Source organism: Hemitrygon akajei, chromosome 5, assembly GCF_048418815.1.
Source record: "Hemitrygon akajei chromosome 5, sHemAka1.3, whole genome shotgun sequence".
Classification (NCBI taxonomy): Eukaryota; Metazoa; Chordata; class Chondrichthyes; order Myliobatiformes; family Dasyatidae; genus Hemitrygon; species Hemitrygon akajei.
The window spans coordinates 148,011,130-148,030,076 of NC_133128.1; the positions used below are offsets into that span (position 1 = coordinate 148,011,130).

The following is an 18,947-nucleotide window of genomic DNA, read 5'->3' on the forward strand; positions in this document are numbered from 1 at the left end:
CATGGTTCTCAGATGCCTTTTAGGGTATAAAGTCTTGCTGTTTATCTGTCAGATGTACTAATAGCAATTACCATGCTATTTAATTAAAAAGAAAAAGCTCCAAAGTTGTTCACAAGTGTTTTCAGATAGTTTCTATTCTGAACCAGACCACATAGCTTAGAGAATATACAAAAATACTTTAAAAGGTTGTAATAGCAGTTGAGGGGATAATTTCCAAGCTTAGATCTAGGTAGTGACTACATGGCCAATGTCTATAAACTCCTTGTGCAGCAAACCAGAAGTGGAAGAGTTCAGGAATCAGAATCAGGTTTAATATCACTAGCATATTTCACAAAATTTGTTAACTTTGCGGCAGCAGTACAATATGTGATAAATATAGGAAAAAACCCAATTATAGATAGTATAAATGTATATTAAATAGTTTTTAAAAAAGAAGTAAAAAATGTAGTGAGGTACTATTCATGGGTTCAATAACCATTTTAAAATTGGATAGTAGAGGGGAAGAAGCTATCCCTAAATTGCTGAGTGTGTACCTTTAGGCTTCTTTACCTCCTTCCTGATGGTAACAATGAGAAGATGGCATCAGAATGTTGTAAAGCTAGAGGAGGTTATGGAAGGCCATGAGAATTTTGTTCTTTAGTTCATGTAGTCAGTATTCTTCAAGCAAGAAACAAACTAAGAAATGCTGCTGGGCTTTCTTGGCTATGGAGTTGGTGTTGAGGGACCAGGTGAGATTCTCCGCCGGGTGAACACCAAGAAATTTGGTGCTCTTAATGATCTCAACGGAGGAGCCATCAGTGTTCAGCGGAGAGTGATCACTCCATGCTCTCCTGAAGTCAACAACCATTTCTTCTGTTTTGTTCACATTAAGAGACAGGTTGTTGGCTCTGCACCAGTCCGTTAGCCGCTGCACCTCCTCTCTGTAAGCTGACTCATCGCTCTTGCTCATGAGACCCACCACGGTCGTGTCATCGGTGAACTTGATGATGTGATTTGAGCTGTATGTTGCAGCACAGTCGTGGGTCAGCAGAGTGAACAACAGTGGACTGAGTACACAGCCCTGGGGGGGCCCTGTGCTCAGTGTGATGGTGTTGGAGATGCTGCTCCCGATTCAGACTGACTGACTGAGGTCTCCCAGTCAGGAAGTCTAGGATCCAGTTGCAGAGGGAGTTGTTCAGGCCCAGCTGTTTCAGCTTTCCAATCAGGTGTTGAGGAATGATTGTGTTGAATGCTGAACTGAAGTCTATGAACAGCATTTGAACATACATGTCTTTTTTGTCCAGTTGGGTGAGGGCCAGATGGAGGGTGGTGGCGATGCCATTGTCTGTTGAGCAGTTGGGATAATACACAAACTGCAGGGGGTCCAGTGAGGTGGGTAGCAGGGTCTTGATGTGCCTCTGGAAACACTTCATGATGATGGAAGTGAGTGCAATGGGATGGTAGTCGTTGAGGCAGGACACTGAAGACTTCTTTGACACGGGAACGATGGTGGTGGCCTTGAAGGACATTGGAATTTTGGCACTGCTCAGGGAGATGTTGAAGATGTCAGTGAAAACATCTGCCAGCTGGTCTGCACACCCTCTGAGCACTCTGCCAGGAATATTGTCTGGTCCATCAGCCTTCTGTGGGTTGACCCTGCATAGAGTTTTCCTCACATCGGCCATGGTAAGACACAGCACCTGGTCATTGGGAGAAGGAGTGGTCTTCCTCGCCACCATGTCATTTTCCACCTCGAAATGAGCATAGATGTTGTTCAATGCATCTGGGAGGGAGGCATCACCAGCACAGGCAGGTGATGTTGTCCTGTAGTTGATGTCCTGAATGCCCTTCCACATGCGCCGCGTGTCGCTGCTGTCCTGGAAGTGGCTGAGGATTCACTGGGTGTGTGCACGTTTTGCCCCTCTGATGGCCCAGGACAGTTTGGCCCTCGCTGTTGTTAGGGTTGCCTTGTTACCTGCTCTGAAGGTGGAATCTTGGGTCCTCTGCAGCGCACACACCTCCGCGGTCATCCATGGCTTCTGGTTGGAGCGTGTAGTGATGGTCTTGGACATAGTGACGTCATCAATGCACATGCTGATGTAGCTAGACACTGATGCCGTGTACTCCTGTAAGTTGGTTTAGTTGCCATAGGGTGCAGCCTTCCTGAATATGTGCCAGTCAGTGTGCTCAAAGCAGTCTTGAAGAGCAGAGATGGCTCCTGCTGGCCAGGTTTTCACCTGCTTCAGAACTGGTCTGGAACGTCTGATGAGCGGTCTGTATGCTGGGATTAGCATAACAGATGTGGTCTGAGTAACTGAGGTGGGAGCAGGGCTCAGCCTGGTACGTGTCGGGGATGTTTGTGTAAACAAGATCCAACGCGTTCGCCCCTCTTGTTGCAAAGTCCACATGCTGATGGAATTTGGGTTTGCATGGTTAAAATCTCCAGAAGGGAAACAAAGATTTTAAGCTAATTTATTAATAGTGAGGTCCCAGATAAAGCAGTCAAAAAGCAGTTAGTTTTTGCTTTATTGATATTGGTAAAGAGAATAAATTTTAGCTAGAGTATTAGGGGAAATAGGAACAATATAAAGGGATATAAACACAGGCAAATGGGAGTGTCTTAGATATGAATCTTTGTCAGAGTGGCCTAGATGGGCTCAAGGGTCCATTTCCATTCTGACTAGGATTCTGTCTTTGATTCTGTCTTTAACACTGGATTATGATACCTTTTAAATGTTTAGCACAAGTGCATGTGTAATGGTGGCTGGGTCACCAACTCTAATGATAAAATTTATTTTTCCAGCTGCAATGGACGGCTTCCAATGGGAGTCTTCACACAGAGACAGTGACAGTCACACTTGCATCTGCACCTGGGGATGGTAATTGTTGATACAAACTTATTTATCATTTCAATGTCCACAGTCTATAATTATGTTGTGAAGCAGGAAGTGACTGACAACTTTATAGTTTTGATTTAAATGTAAGAGTACAGCAAAGTTATCTGTTGGAGAGTGATAGTATTCATACCTCTAATTCAGAATGTTAAATATTCAAGTTTCATACCAGACTCTCAACCTGGGCTCTGTAAGGAAAAAGGCTTTTGTTCAGAAGGCTTCTGCATCTTAAACCATGCTAAAATCGAACTTTACCATAAGAAAATAAACACAAAATAAAGCCAATAAAAGGCAGTAGGAGGGTTAGCTTGTATTCCATTTCATTATATTTCAATTGTGAGTGTTACTGTTACTCAAGTATCCACAGCAACACCTGCTTCAGTCAATTCCAAAGCATTGTATTTTTGCAATCATGATGATGAGAGGCAGTGACTTTTGTGGTTACTTGCATTGTTCTGAAGAGATTCATTGGTATTTATGTACCAAATTGCCTCCTCATCTTACTCTATGCTGGGGGATATTGTTGGATAACAGAATTTAGCTAATTTTAATAAAATTGCAGATAAAATGATTACATTATACATCTTAACATGGATGTTGTTCATCCACAGAGAGTACTACAGCTGATTCAATCATCACAAAGGTGGAGCCAGCCCAGCTAACAGATACACTGTCACCAGAGGCAGCACAGATTTCTTCAGTCTCCTCATTGCAGCCAAAGCTTTTTGCACAATTACAGGTCAAATTGACATATTCTGCTAAAAGAGATTTAAATCTTTCACCTTTCAGTGAGCTGTTGATTTGTATACTTGCAACTTTACCCCTCCCCAACAGGAAAGGTCTGGCCTTTAAGCTTGGCTTCAGAAATTGTTAGCATCCTGATGCTTGAGTTCCTCTGTTCAGAAACAGTGTCACCTCCTGATTAGAACTCCCAGCATCCACTTACCACAAACTCGACCTTCATTCTTCTGCCTTTGATTATGAAGTCCTTTGAACCACTATCCTTTTCTTGCTGGTTGACAATAGATTTTAATTGATCCATCCACCATTTAAGTTCTCATTCTTTTGCCCAAATTATTTCACTGTGTTTATCCCTTCCTGCTTTTATAACCTTTTTCAAATGTGGCCACTTGTATATTCATTATTTCCTTAACTCTACCATTGCAGAATCCTTTGCCATTCAGCCTGCAATTTCCTTCAGTCTGTCTGCCCCATCAGGCCCGCATTGGTGCCTACCCCCCAATACAGTCGGCATTAGTTAAAGCGTTCCTGTTTGACAAAACATTTAGTTGTTTTTCTTGGTATTGGCTTTCTGTCTATTCTAATTTCAGGATGTGTAATGTATAAATTTCTCTGACATTAAATGTACCTATTGAAATGTTGTACTATGTTTTGACTTGTTTAATGTTACATTTATTTATGTATATTTATGTAAGTTGCTGGTATTGTATTTGCAGTACAGTATATACAGAAAGAAATTTGCTTCATGGGTTAGGAATTTTGACATTTAAATTTCAAGTTCAACTGACCTTTTTTTTGTATTGCAAACAATAGATCATTGAAATGGAGCTTGAAATTGTTTCACTCAGTTCATTGCAATCTGGCGTAGGAATTTGACTCTGAGTGATTTTCCTTTTCTTGGCAATTTCTGTTTGATGTAGAATGTTGAACAACTTGCAAAGCATCAGTGTCTTGTAATTTACTGTTGCACATTTTCTTTCTTTAAGGGTTTACAATTACAGCCAGCTTTTGCTGCTACTGACTCAGCCACAGCAGTAGTTACATTGAATTCCCATCAACCTGCAATCAGTAGCTCTTCCATAGTGCTGGATTCTAGCAGTCCCACTGCACAGCAGCAAGTTTTTAGCCAAGCTCACTTCTTGCAGTTCAGCAGTTCACTGTCAGAGTGTGACTCTGCAGCTTCAACCTTGGTGGGTGTGGCAGGATCCGAACAGAATATGGTCAGCATGGGACAGCTGGTAACAGTGGGGCCATCGATTAGTGGAGACTCTGGCTTAGATGGAGGAGTTCACCAGATCTTGCTTGGACCTGGGCAGACCTTTCCTGTACAAATTATGGAAGCATCATCACCACCAACAGTCAGTAAGTTTAATTGCCTTTGTTAATAGAACTCTGAGATATTCTAGATTTAATGAATTCATAATTTTGTATGGTTCCCCCAAAATTTATTTTTTATTTCTGAAAATGTTCTCTATTGTCATTAGTTTGCAGCAGCTATGTATGAGAAGGATACTACTACGTCGACTCAGGCCTGGGGGGGCCGGCGTCGGGCATCTGCCAGGCATCGGTGTCTGCCTTCTCTTGTAAGGCAAGAGAAGGATAAGAAAATATTATGAGGTTTATTAATCCAATAATGGACTTAACGTGTTCTATTTGATCTGAATATGTAGGCTGCTAGTGTCAGAGGAACTATCCAACAAGCAAATGTATGCATTGCATTTGTCCATGATGAAATCCGAACCAGGTTTAATATCACTGGCATACGTTATGAGATTTGTTAACTTTACAGCAGCAGTACAATGAAATGATTGATCAAATATAGAGCAAAATTACATTAAGTGTGTGTGTGTGTGTGTGTGTGTATACACATACACATCTATATCTATTTCTGTGTGTGTCTGTCTATCTCATAGTTAAAATAAGTAGTGCAAAAAATAGAAATAAAAAAAGCATTCAGAAATCGAATGACATAGGGGAAGAAGCTGCTCCTGAATCGCTGAGTGTGTTCCTTCAAGCTTCTGTACCTCCTTCCGGATGGTAACTGTAAAGAGTGTCTTGGGTGGTGAAGATTCATACTGATGGATCCCTCCTTCCGAAGGCACCACTTCTTGAAGTTATCTTGGATACTATGGAGACTAGTACCCATGATGGAGCTGACTAATTTTACATGTTTCTGCAACTTCGGTCTTCTTCAGTAGCACCCCCCCACCCCCATATTACCGGATGGTGATTTATAGTCAGTGAGAATGCTTTCCATGGTACATTTGTAGAAGTTTTAGAGTGTTTTATTAGTTGACAAGCCAAATCTCCTCAAACTCCTCATGAAATACATGAGAAGGCTGTCTTGCCTTCTTTATAGCTGCATCAATATGTCGCATCCAGATTAAGTCCTCAGAGATATTGACACCCAGGAACTTGAAATTACTCACTCTCTCCATTTCTGATCCCTCCATGAGGATTGGTTTGTGTTCCTTCGTCTTGTACTTTCTGAAGTCTACAATCAGCTCTTTGGCCTTTCTGATATTGACTGCAAGGTTGTTTCACTCACACCACTTAACTAACTGGTATATCTTGCTCCTGTACGCCCCTTCATCACCATCTGAAATTCTGCCAACTGCTTTTTATCATCAACAAATTTATAAATGGAATTTAAGCTATGCCTATCCACACGGTCACGGGTGTAGAGAGAGTAGAGCAGTGAGCTAAGCACACACCCCTGAGGTGCACTGGTGTTGAATGTCAGCGAAGTGGAGATATTATTTCCTCTCCGCACAGATTGTGGTCGTCTTGTTAGAGAGTTGAGGATCCAGCTGCAGAGGGAGATACAGAGGTCTAGGTTCTGTAGCTTTTTGATCAGGACTGTAGGAATGGTGGTGTTGAATGCTGAGTTATAGTCAATAAGCAACATCCTGACATAGGTATTTGCATTATCCAGGGGATCCAAGGCTTCAAGGAAAACCATTGAGATCGTATCTGCTGTAGACCTATTGTGGTGATGGGCAAATTGTAGTGGGTCCAAGTCCTCCTTGAGACAGGTGTTGACCAACCTGTCAAAGCATTTCATCACCGTAGATGTGAATGCTACTGGATGATAGTCGTTGGAGCAGCTCATGCTACACTTGGCACTGGTATAATTGTCCTTTTGAAGCAGGTGGAAACTTCCAACTGTAGCAGTAAGAGATTGAAAACATCTTTGAGTACCCCTCCTAGTTGGTTGGCACAGATTTTCAGAGCCTTACCAGGTATCCCATCAGGCCCTGCCAACGTGTGAGAGTTCAACCTTTTAAAAAACAGCCTGCCATCAGTCTCCAAGACAGAAATTACAGGGTCATTGGATGCTGCAGGAATCTGCATAGCTATGGTTTTATTCTCCCTTTTAAAGCGAGCATAAAAGGTGCTGAGCTTGCCTGGTAGTGAAGCAACACTGCCATTCATGATGTTGGGGTTTTGCGTTGTAGGAAGTAATGGCCAGCAAACCCTGCCAGAGTTGGCATGCATCCGATGTCACCTCTAACCTGTCCCGGAATTGTTTCTTGGCTTTTGAAATAGCCCTCCACAAGTCATACCTGATTTTCTCATACTGACCTGGATCACCAGACTTAAATGCCGCAGATCTAGCCCTCAGCAGACTACAAACCTCCTGGTTCATCCACAACTTTTGTTTTGGGAATGTACAGCAAGTTTTCATAGACGCACCCTCATCCACACAGGTTTTAATGAAGATAGTGACGACTGTGGATTTCTCATCCAGGCTTGAATATGACTCCCTGAACGCAGTCCAGTCCACTGATTCAAAGCAGCCCTGTAAGTGCTCCTGTGACTCCCTAGTCCATTCCTTCTTGGGCCTCACTACTGGTGCTGCAGTCTTCAGTCTCTGCCTATTGTTATGACCTCAGCCCCCTCCTTTGTGAGAATCGCAAGAGCCCTAGTCAAGGGGGGGTCAACTGACCCAAGAGAGGGAGACGTGCGGAAGACCACGTTCTCCCGAGAAGCAGAATAAAGTGACTCTGACTATTGTCTCATGAAGCTACGTGCAAGCCCTCAGGGCAATGTGGGCTGGGTGATGGGGAGAGATTGCATCATCTCAACCTGATTGACATCTGAGACCCCGTGAGTCCAGATAAAAGAGGGGCTGGAGAGACGGCCCCTCAGACGCACCAAGGAAACACACGAAGGAGAAACGCTAGAAATCCTGCGACAGAGTTTTACTAGCTACAGCCGGTGGTGGGGTTCATGTGCGTCCTTCCCTTGCCTGGGATTGGCGACTTCACCACGGAAGACGGCCTAGCTACAGGGGAAGGCCACCGATGAGCGTTCGTTCCCCAACGAGGCTCCGACAAACTGAACTACTCCAGGTTGGAAACCCGATCGGGTAAACTCTTAAATCCCTCTCTCTGTCTTTCTAACCAAAATGCACCAACGCGACACTTCCGCCAGCAACTAAGTGAAACTGCCGTGATCTAAAAGATCTTTAGATATCCAGCGAACGATATAAAATCTACATTACCCCTAGACGACGATCGAGCTTGTGTTTTGAATGATTATTATTACACCGGTGTTTTAGATTGAGTTTTGACGATGTATATGATCTGAATGTTTTGTATTAACCATACGTTTGTGCCCCTTTTTGAATAAAACGTTTGAAAATAGTAGCATCAGGCTTCGGTACATCCATCTATCTTTGCTGGAAAACCACCCGGTTACTGGGGAACGTAACACTATACACAGAGTAAAAGTACAGTCAGGTGATCAGACTTAAGAAAGTGTGGGCGTGGGTAGCTTGATCTTAGTGCATCAAATGCACAGTTTGATTATTGGGTTGCAGTGCATTCATTTCATAAAAGTTATTAATTATAAGTGTTCTATGATTATGTAATTTAGTAACTTCGCTCTATTGATTGTACAATATATTATTTAGTTATACAGAACAGAAGTAGGGCCATTTAGGGACAACAGTCATCATACCTTTTGATAGGTAAGGGATAGAACATTACAGCAAAGTACAGGTCCCTTGGCTCATGATGTTGTGCCAACCTTTTAATCTACTCTAAGATTAATTTAACTCTTCCCTCCTATGCTCCATTTATCTATCATCCATATGCCTATCTAAAAGTTTCTTAAATGTCCTTAATGTATCTGCCTCTATCACCACCCCTGGCAGAGTATTTCACACACCCATCACTCTATGTGTTACCTCTGCCAACCCTGTATACTCTTCTCCAATCACCTTAAAATTATGCCTCTTTGTATTAACCATTTCTATTCTGGGAAGTTGTATCTGGCTCTATCTATGCCTCTTATCTTGTACACTTCTATCATGTTACTTCTCATCCTCCTTCACTCCAAAGAGAAAAGCTCTTGCTCGCTCAATCTATCGTCATAAGACATGACCGCTAGTCCAATCAGCATCCTGGTAAATCTCCTCTGCACCCTCTGTAAAACTTCCACATGATTCCTATAATGATGCAACCAGAACTGAACATAATATTCTAAATGTGGTCAAGTACATTATAGCAAAGTACAGGTCAATAAGTTCAAGTTTAACTATCATTCAATCATACATGAATAAAACCAAACAAAACAGCGTTCATCTGGGGTCAAGCTGCAAAACACATTACCAGCAGCACAGAGGACACTGCAAGAATAAATAAGCACAGTACTGTATATTGTCTTTCCTGTTATGAAATAATACTTAATACTACAGAACTAATACAAAGCTAAGCACTCTTATTTCTGTTTCCCAACCACCTTCCTATTTTAACCAATATACAGTACTGTGCAAAAGTTTTGGATACCCCAGCTATAATATGTACCTGTGACTTTTGCAAAGTACTATAGCATAAATAGCACATATGGTTACAATTTCAGGAAAAACATAGTCACAAAGAAAAAAGATAACCCAAGTCAGTGGCACAATTATAGACCATCCTGGTCCAACTTGTTCTTCCAAGGAATGAATACCAGAGGGGCCAGCCCACAATACAGCATGCCCAGCAGAGGCACTTGGCTCTCTCCCCTGGGTGGTAGCAACAGGCCACTATGTCCAAGGTGACGCCAAGGCCTAGTCCTCATCACAACGAAGGCAATGAAGCTCCCCGCCATCTTTTTCGCCAATGAACAGACATGCAGTATTCTGCATTACTAGTGCCCAACAGGATCTTGCAATTCCCATTAAAACATCTAAGATAATTGCTTGCTCTGTTTGTTGGATCGCACCATCTCAGCACAAAGCAGCTCAGAAAATCCAGGTGACAACATGACAATGATACACAGTAAGTCCAGTATTGAGCAACTCACTGGTAGAATAGCCTTGCAGTACTTGATGTTAGTATCCAGCAGTGACTTGTGGACATAAAAAAGCTGCAAGGCAAACTTGATATTGAAGAAATTACCGATCGAGTTCTTCCTTAGAAGCCCATTAACATTTATTTGTTTCACCTCCCATTCTGCCCTTTGTTGCTTTTTTTTTGAGAAAAATGTTCATTTTGTACTTCCTATTAACTCTTGTTGACTTAATTTAGAGTATTGAGTTATACGGCATGTAGACAGGCCCTTCAGCCTAACTTGTCAATGCCAACCAGGGTGCTTTCTGAGCTCGTCCCGTTTGCCTGCATATCCCATTTTCCTATTCATGTGCCTGTCCATATGTCCTTTAAGTTTTATAATTGTACCTGCCTCTACCACTTCCTCTGACTGTTTGATATATATCCCCAACTCCCACTGAAAAAATTGCTCCTCAGGTTCTCTTTAAATCTTCCCCTCTCACCTTAAACTTATTCCCCTACACTAGGGAGAAAAAGTGTTACTCTCCACCTTAACTATGCCCCTCATGATTTTATAAATGCTAAGGTCATTCCTCGGCCTTCGCTCCAAGGATAGCTCCAGTCTGTCCAGTCTCTCCTCAACTCAGCTTCCAGTATTAGTAACAAACATGACTTTTATTCTATGCCCTCTCTAGTTTAATCACATCCTTTCTATAGTATTGTGATAGAATTCAGTAGGAAATACTGGAAATTCTTGGCCAGCTAGGCAGTATCTGGGGAGGCAAGTGGAATTAATGCTCAGAAGACATTGACCCAAAACCTATAATTATGCTTCTCTCTCCGCATATGCCATTTGCCCAACAGAGTATTCTAGCACTTGCCATTTTTTATTTAGGTTCTAAATACGTAATTGTATCTACAAAATCAATGTAAATTGTTTCTAAATACCTCTTGGGGGGAAATGTTTGTTTTAGTTAACATCTTGTGTTTGACACTATTGTTTACTTTATATTTTTTTCAATGTGATTCTAGCACAAGACAGTTACATCAGCCAAGTGAAAGAGGAATCTGAAGATGGGATTCTGCCTGCATCTGAGCCCTGCATGCCTGAAATAGCTAGACCAGGAGACTGAAGATCTTCATTCACTCCAAGTGCACGACCAGAAAAATCACCTGGTACAGAGAGTTCAATAGCACCTGGCATGAGGGAAATTCCTAAACTATCGTAGAACAGGAAGGAACCTGGTTTCATACACAAACCTGGTTAACGTTTATCTTCCACTCAAATAGCAGGAATGTTTGCCTGTTTTGAAGGAGGTAATTTTGAAGAGAAATTTATTAAATGCATGGACCTCCTACTCGTTCATCTCGAGTATCAACAGTGGGGGCAGCGAACACTTCAACAAAAATTGGCTGCTTAAAGAAATCAGCTTTGATGGTCAGTTTAATATCTTTTCTTGAAATATCAGCAAATGCAGATAATAGATCATGTTGTGCAGCTCAGTATTTTCCAACTGGTTTTGGAGCCTGTGCCAGCAACATGAAAGATCATCCTCAGAACTGATCTCTACTACAGGACTGCTGCAACTCTTGATTGAAGGTTCTTTTGTCCTCGATGCTTGTCAGTGTTAGCTAATGTCTTTTCTGGTGCTGGTACCAGAATTATGCTGATAAAAGAACAAGAATTAAAAGCATGCCACATCTGATCAGACTAATATATTTATTCAAAAAAATTTTTAATGGGCAAATGTGGACACATTTTATATTGGTAATGGTTTGTTTAGTGTCAGAGATGGAGGCACAATTGAGGTCTTTCATTTTATCTTCAAAATTCTTGAGCAGCCTCTCAGGATTACAATTCAGACATCTAGCTGGCAGAGCTTGGAAATGCGGTTAGATTTTCATTCTGGAACAGACAGTCAATGAGAGTTTACCATCAGAAAGCATTCTTCTGAAGCCTGTAAGATGAATTAATGTGTTGCAGCTAATTTCTACTGTGCGTTATGATTTCCTGCCAATGGCAACCCCTACTGTGTTTTGAAAAACTTGCTTGTAGCATGAACAGCAGGAATACAGAAATTTAACGTTACAGTTAAAGAAAACATTACTTCTGTGATTTATTGAGAGATAAGCTGTAGTTGCAGAATACTCTTGAGGGGGAAGGGTGTAAGAGTTTGTGAGAGATGTGGCGCTCTTTCCCATCTAGACTAGTGTGATTGTGATTGAGATGTTTGTTTGGGAGTAAGGAGATTACTTCCAGTCAGGCTATGGAATAATGCCCTTGTAATCACATGTCTTAGACAGTTAGTGATAAGCAGTGCATGTGCAATCGTGGCAAAACTACCACCAGATGTTTTCATATTTTAGGCTATGACTCTCAAATGTTGAGGGGGCAGAGAATTACTCCAAACATTTATGTCAGTACAATTTGATTTGACAGTTCGTATCATTATCTAATTAACTATAAAAGTTAAAATGTGTATTTATCTTTCGATGCCATGGGCAATCATATTTAAAATTTTGTCATTTATATTTGGGAAGCCTTACAGATCTTCGAAACACATACACAACTTTTTTAAAAGAAAAAAATAGATAAGGAAAGTGTGCCTCCTCAGGAGACGATCGAATGATTAAATCGGTAGAACATTTTCAGTGGTGAAACTTATTCCAGTGGTGTGAAACAACTGGAATGGGTTTCTCAGCCAAAGTAGGACCAACTTTTCTGTTGTCCTGCCTTATAGCTAGCTTATTGGGAACTGCCGTTATACTCTACACAAACTTTAATATGGGCATTACGAGGATTAATTGTTGGAAATAATTTGGAAGATGTGTAGCTTGGGTGGTTGATGGTTGGGTTTAGTTGTTTTCTGATCTTGGCAATTTGCTTGCAGATGTTTCATCACCATGCGAGGAGACATCATAAGTGCGCTGTTAATTGTGGTGTGCCCTCCGAATGCTTGGCCTTCATATGCTTTTCAATCAGCTGATTGGACGTCATTTTGGAAGAAGGAATGTCTTCACCTTTCCTGCCTATCCCCTCCCTGCTTCCCCAATGTTGTCCAATCAGTTCAGTATATAAAGGCCAAGCATTCAGAGGACACACCACAATCAACATTGCACTGACGATGCCTCCTTCCATGGTGATGAAATGTTTACCAGCAAATTGCCAAGGTCGGAGAACAACTCAACCCAACCAGGATTAAATGTGTTTTTCTGATTACACATATCTACCTGACATGAGCCATTTAAAAAGTACTTTTGCTGCAGAGGTTTGATCACAGATACTGTTTAGTACATCAGTGTTTGCAGAAGATTGCATTGTTTACAAAAGTAAAATAATTCAAATAAAGACACTTTTAATTGTAAATTCTCTATTTGTATTTTTTCATTTATAAAGTTATGTTTGGAATACAGTTCTGTTTTGAGGAGTAAGGGAGATTGTTGTACAGATCTGTTATGCCAGATTGTCATATGATGCTTTACACTTTTTCATGATTTGAGAACTTTAGCAATTTGATCATTTTCACTGCTTAAAGTAAGGACTTGTCCTAAAATTTTCTTGATACCAAATGTTGTTGAAACAGCTCTGCACATCACCCTTGTGTTTGTTTTAAACGGTGCATCAAAATCCTTCAGCAACATCACAGGATCTGTGAAAGTAAATTTGCACTTGCGATGGATGTGCTGCCTTACCCTCAGTCTACTATATTGATTGGCAGACATGTGCACACCCATCTCTCTTCCCCTGTCAGGCAAGAGAAGGAAATCCATTCTGTTAGCATATTGGAGGATAAATGCAGTTAGTACTTCTGATGTAGGTAAGAGAGTAGTGCAGCTTGTAGAATCCTAGCCTTGCGTGCTGTCTCTGTGGAGTTTGCTTGTTCTCCCTTTTGACTGTTAAGTTTTTTCTCAAGGGTGTAGTTTCCTCCCACATCCCAAAGATGTGCAGGTTGATAGGTTAATTAGTCACTGTAAATTGCTCCTAGTGGAATTAATGTGAGATGAGTGTAAAAAGATGATTGAAGACTGGTGTGGACTTGGGGCAAAGGGCCTGTTCCTGTACTGTAACTTCTTATGATTCTGTGACCCTGAAAAATCACACGAGGACTGGCCAAAGGAGGCCAGTGTCAGAAAAAGCTTACATGGTAAGTGTGGAGTAAAGGTGATACCTGCTTGGCACTTAACCTTTTGCTTTCATCCACCTGTGCACTGCCTAACAGGCGTATATTTATAGTTATATATTATCAAAGTCAGCCCTTTGGCCTTAAAAATGACTAACCAAGGTGCCTTTCTGACCTATTCCCATTTTCTTGCATTTGGCCCATGTCCTTTCCATGAACTTGTCCAATTGTTTTTTAAATGTTGTAATTGTACATGCTTCTATCATTTCCTCTTGCAGTTCATTCCACCTTCTGTGAAAATCATGTCCCTCAGGTTCCTTTTAAATCTTTTCCACAACCCTGGGGGAAAGGCTGTGACCATTTTACCTTAACTATGGTCCTCGTAATTTTATAAACTTCTATATGGTCACCTCTCAGCCTCCTTTGCTCCAGCGAAAAGAGTCCCAGACCACCCAGTCTCTCCTTATAACTGAAGAACTCCAGTGCTAGTAACCTCCTTGCGAATCTTTTCTGCACTCTCTCTGTAGCTTAATCATATCCTTCCTACATTCTGGCGACTAGAACAGAGAACAGTATTCCAGTTGTGGTTTCATAAATGTCTTGTAGAGCTGTAACATTGTGTAACAGCTCCAGTTAGCAATGCCCAGTCCATTGAAGGCAAGTATATGCCATCTTCATTGTCTTGCCTCCCCATATCACAATTTTCAGAAAACAAATCTGTTTTAAAACCATGGTGGTGTCATGTATTGTTTACAGTGTGTTCCGCCTGGGTTTAACTTCCCAAAATGCATTAGTTCACACTCGTCCTGAATTAGATAACATCTGCCAATCCTTTGCTCACTAGATTCTGTTGTAATCTTTGATGTCCTTATTTACTGTCCATTAGCCCAATTTTGGTGTCATCTGCAAAGTCACAAGTCACTGGAGATAGAAATTCCCTTTCTTTTCAGTGACTAGTAACATATTTGTTACAAACTGGCCCATAACTGAACAGCTTGAATTACTGAAGAGTTATAAATGGAGGTAAACACTGCAAGGATGTAAGACACTTTATAAGGCATTTAAAAGCAAGGATGTAAAGCATTTTATAAGGCACTGGTGAGGCTTCTCGGAGTGTTGTGAGCAGTTTGGACACCTTATCTAAGAATGGATGTGCTGATACTGGAGAGGTTCCAGAGAAGATTCACGAGAATGATTCTGGGAATAAAAGGGCTATGTATGAGTAGCATTTGATGGCTCTGGGCCTGTACTCACTGGAATTTAGAAGAATGGGGGTGAGGTGGTGGGAGAATCTTATTGAAACCTATTGAACGTTGAAAGGCCTGGTTTGAGTGGATGTGGAGACATAGTGGAGGAGTCTGGGACCAAAGGGCACAGCCTCCGAATAGAGGGACGTCCTATTTAGAACAGAGATGAGGAGGAATTTCTTTAGCTAGTGGGTGAAGAATCTGGAATTTGTTGCCACTGGCAGCTGTGAAGATCAGGTCATTTGGTGTACTTAAAACAGCATTTGGTAGGTTCTTGATTAGTTTGGATGCAAAAGGTTACTGGGAGAAGGCAGGAGAATGCGGTTGAGAGGGAAAATGGATCAACCATGTTGAAATGGAACAGCAGATTTGATGGGCTGAATGGTCTAATTCTGCTCCTATCATATATGGTCTTATTAATGGATATGCACATGAGCTTGAGCATGTAGATATTAAGAAAGAGCATGTGCTGGAGCTTTTGTAAAGTATCAAGTTGGATAAGTCACCGGGACTAAATGAGATGCATCACAGGCTACTGTGGGAGGCAAGGGAGGAGATTGCTGAGCCTCTGGTGATGACCTTTGCATCATCAATGGGAGAGGTTCAGGAGAATTAGAGGGTTGTAGATGTTGTTCCATTATTCAAGAAAGGGAGTAGAAATAGTCCAGGAAATTATAGACCACTGAGTCTTACTTCAGTGGTTGATAAGTTGATGGAAAAGATCCTGAGAGGCAGGATGTTTGAACATCTGGAGAGGCATGATTAGGAATAGTCAGCATGACTTTGTCAAAGGCAGGTCGGGCCTTACGCGCCTGATTGAATTTTTTGAGGATGTGACTAAACACATTGATGAAGGAAGAGCAGTAGATGTAGTGTATATGGATTTCAGCAAGGCATTTAACAAGGTTATTGAGAAAGTAAGGAGCCATGGGATCCAAGGGGACATTGCTTTGTGGATCCACAACTGGCTTGGATCCATTCCAATTTGCCTATGGAAGCAAAAGGTCCACAGCTGATGCCATCTCGTTGGCTCTTCACTACCTTGGAACATCTGGACAGCAAAGATGCATACTTCAGATGCTCTTTATTGACTACGGCTCAGTATTCAATTACATCATCATCTCAAAATGAATCAAGAAGCTCCAAGACTTGGGCCTCAATAGCTCCTTGTGTAATTGGATCCTGGAATTCCTCACTTGCAGACTCCAGTCAGTTCGGATTGGCAACATCTCCTCCATGATCTCCATCAACACAGGGTGTACCACAACACTGTGTGCTTAGCCCCCTGCTCTACTTGCTTTACATTTATGACTCTGTGGCTAAGCACATCTCCAATGCTGTATTCAAATTTGGTGATGGACAGCACTGTTGTAGGTGATGAATCAGCATTTGGAGGGAGACTGAAAATCTGATTATTGACTCTAGGAGAAGAAAACCAGAGGTCCATGATCCAGTTCTCATCAAAGGGTCAGAGGTGGAGAGGGTCAGCAACTTTAAACTCTTTGCTGCTTTTATTTCAGAGGACCTGTTCTGGGCCCAGAATGTAAGTGCAATTATGAGGAGAGCACAGCAACATCTCAACCTCCTTTAAGGAGTTTGCAAAGATTCTGCATAACATCTAAAACTCTGACAAGCTTCTACAGATGCGTAGTAGAGAGTATAGCCTAGTATGGGAACACCGATGTCCTTGAACAGAAAATCCTACAAATAACAGTGTACATGGCCAGTCCACCATTGAGTACATCTACACGAAACATCGCAGGAAAGCAGCATCAATCATCAGGGACCTCCCATCATTCAGGCCATGCTCTCTTCTCCCTTCTGCCATCAGGAAGAAGCTGCAGGAGCTTCAGAACTCTCACCACCAGATTCAGGAAAAGCTAATACCCCTCAACTATCAGGCTCTTGAACCAAACAGGATGACTTAACTTGCCCTATTATTGAAATATTCCCACTACCCATGGACTCACTTTCAAGGACTTTTCATCTCATGTTCTTGATGTTTATAGCTTGTTTATTTATTTATTTTTACTATTCTTTATTTCTGTTCGTCTGTTGTCTTTTGCACATTGGTTGAACACTCAAGCTGGTGCAGTTTTTCATTTATTCTATTATGGATTTATTGAGTATGCCTGCAAGAAAATGAATCTCAGGGCTGTATATGGTGACATGTATGTACTTCGATAATTTACTTTGAACTCCTGATCTTTAAGTGAAAAATCTTTGCAAGGCAATATAAAATTTATGCAAATTTGCAGTTCACTTATCAGAGGCCAATTGATTTCAGCCACATCACTACATTGTCAGCAGAAAAATCAAATAATTTATCAATGTACAAAAGAAAGTAGTAGTATTTCATGAAGTTCACTTTTTTGTTGTACTGGTGGTGGTAACTTTACATCAGATGTTGGATCAAAAGCTAAGAAACTTTCCTCTTTCCTGTTGAACATCTTTATCCTAAAATGGCAAATACATCAGAGGTGTATAACTTTTGATTCTTTCAACCTTTTTTACAAATTTATCAAAATTGAAGAAGTGCTGGAGAAAAAGTGTGTAGATTTCTATGATGCAGATATAATCTCCATCTACTGTAAATGTGTTCTTTAGTGCTATTGGACAAGATTCACACAGTGACTTGAAATAGGTTGTAGTTGTTGGCCAGCTTCTCTAAAGCTGACCAACAGCTGCATAAATTAGAAGTCCAGCAGCTCTTTCCATCAGATATATACAAACTCTAAAAGAAAAAAGGATTCTCGTGTATGTGCTGTGGACATAAAAACATGTATTATATATTATTTATATTTATATATAGAGTATATTATATATTTATAAATATATAAACGTATTATAACAACTGACAGCTGATAACCTGCATGTTTTTGCAAGACTTGTGTGTAATCTGATGCACAGTTGGCTTTCAAAATGATGTGGAGAATTGTTTCAGCATTGTTTGCAGAATATTCTGTAATCCATCTAACATTAAATTAATATTTATCTACAAGGTTCATGAATGTTTTCTGCAGTTTCATCGCTATCTTCGCAAAAATCGAGATGCTTCCACTGATACGGTGAAATATTGCAAGCGAATTGGAAGAATTTTCTTGTTCCCTTTATTAGATTAATTTGTCGCTGTAAAAAAAATATAAGCAGGCAGTTCTTCTGGTGGCTGTGGTAATAAATCCTTTCGGACCTGGGAGGCAAAATATTTGATTCTTAACACAACACAATTTGCTCGTAATAATCGAATAATGCAACATTTCACTGCTGTTATAACTCACATTCCTATGGGATAAAGACATTGTGAATATCTGCTTGGTCGGTTGACTTTCACCCCCATGATCGATCGTGAATTTCGGCACAAAATACTACAGACTTTAACGACGAATCGATACTTTTCTGCCAATGAACACAATTACCTTTCTCTGTAGGTTCGGTGACCGGGTCAGTATCTATGTGAATAGGTCCAACCTGACTTTCGTGTGAAACTAGACTATGCCCGCACTCCAAACCACTGCTCCCACCTGCCTCCTTCAACCGCCCCACTGCTTTGGCCTTCCGCCAGTCCTTGTTAACCTTGGAGATTTGGATGGGCTGCGCTCTCCGCTCTGCCCTCCCTTTCGGGGACCCAAGACAACGTTCACTGTCGCCATGGACGCGAAGCCTCTCAGGCTCGACCAATGGACGGGCGACGGATGGCTCGGC

At 41.3% G+C, this 18,947-nt stretch overlaps 1 protein-coding gene and 1 long non-coding RNA gene across 4 annotated transcripts in view; one reads left to right on the forward strand and one right to left on the reverse strand.

Annotated features, from left to right (window-relative positions):
* Positions 1-13,244, forward strand: part of LOC140728293 (calcium-responsive transcription factor-like) — a 59,201-nt gene extending 45,957 nt beyond the window's left edge. For all 3 annotated transcript variants that reach the window (XM_073046821.1, XM_073046822.1, XM_073046823.1), the window contains 4 exons: positions 2,783-2,858; positions 3,485-3,612; positions 4,601-4,976; positions 10,910-13,244. In XM_073046821.1, coding sequence (XP_072902922.1) covers positions 2,783-2,858; positions 3,485-3,612; positions 4,601-4,976; positions 10,910-11,010 — 681 coding nt within the window. In that variant the 3' untranslated portion in view covers positions 11,011-13,244. The remainder of the gene's footprint in view (positions 1-2,782; positions 2,859-3,484; positions 3,613-4,600; positions 4,977-10,909) is intronic.
* On the reverse strand, positions 11,584-18,915 carry LOC140728296 (uncharacterized). The gene is made up of 2 exons (XR_012099045.1): positions 18,662-18,915; positions 11,584-11,783 (listed from the first exon to the last, which is right to left on the reverse strand). It is a non-coding gene; the product is annotated as an uncharacterized lncRNA (long non-coding RNA).
* Positions 18,916-18,947: the final 32 nt, after the last annotated feature.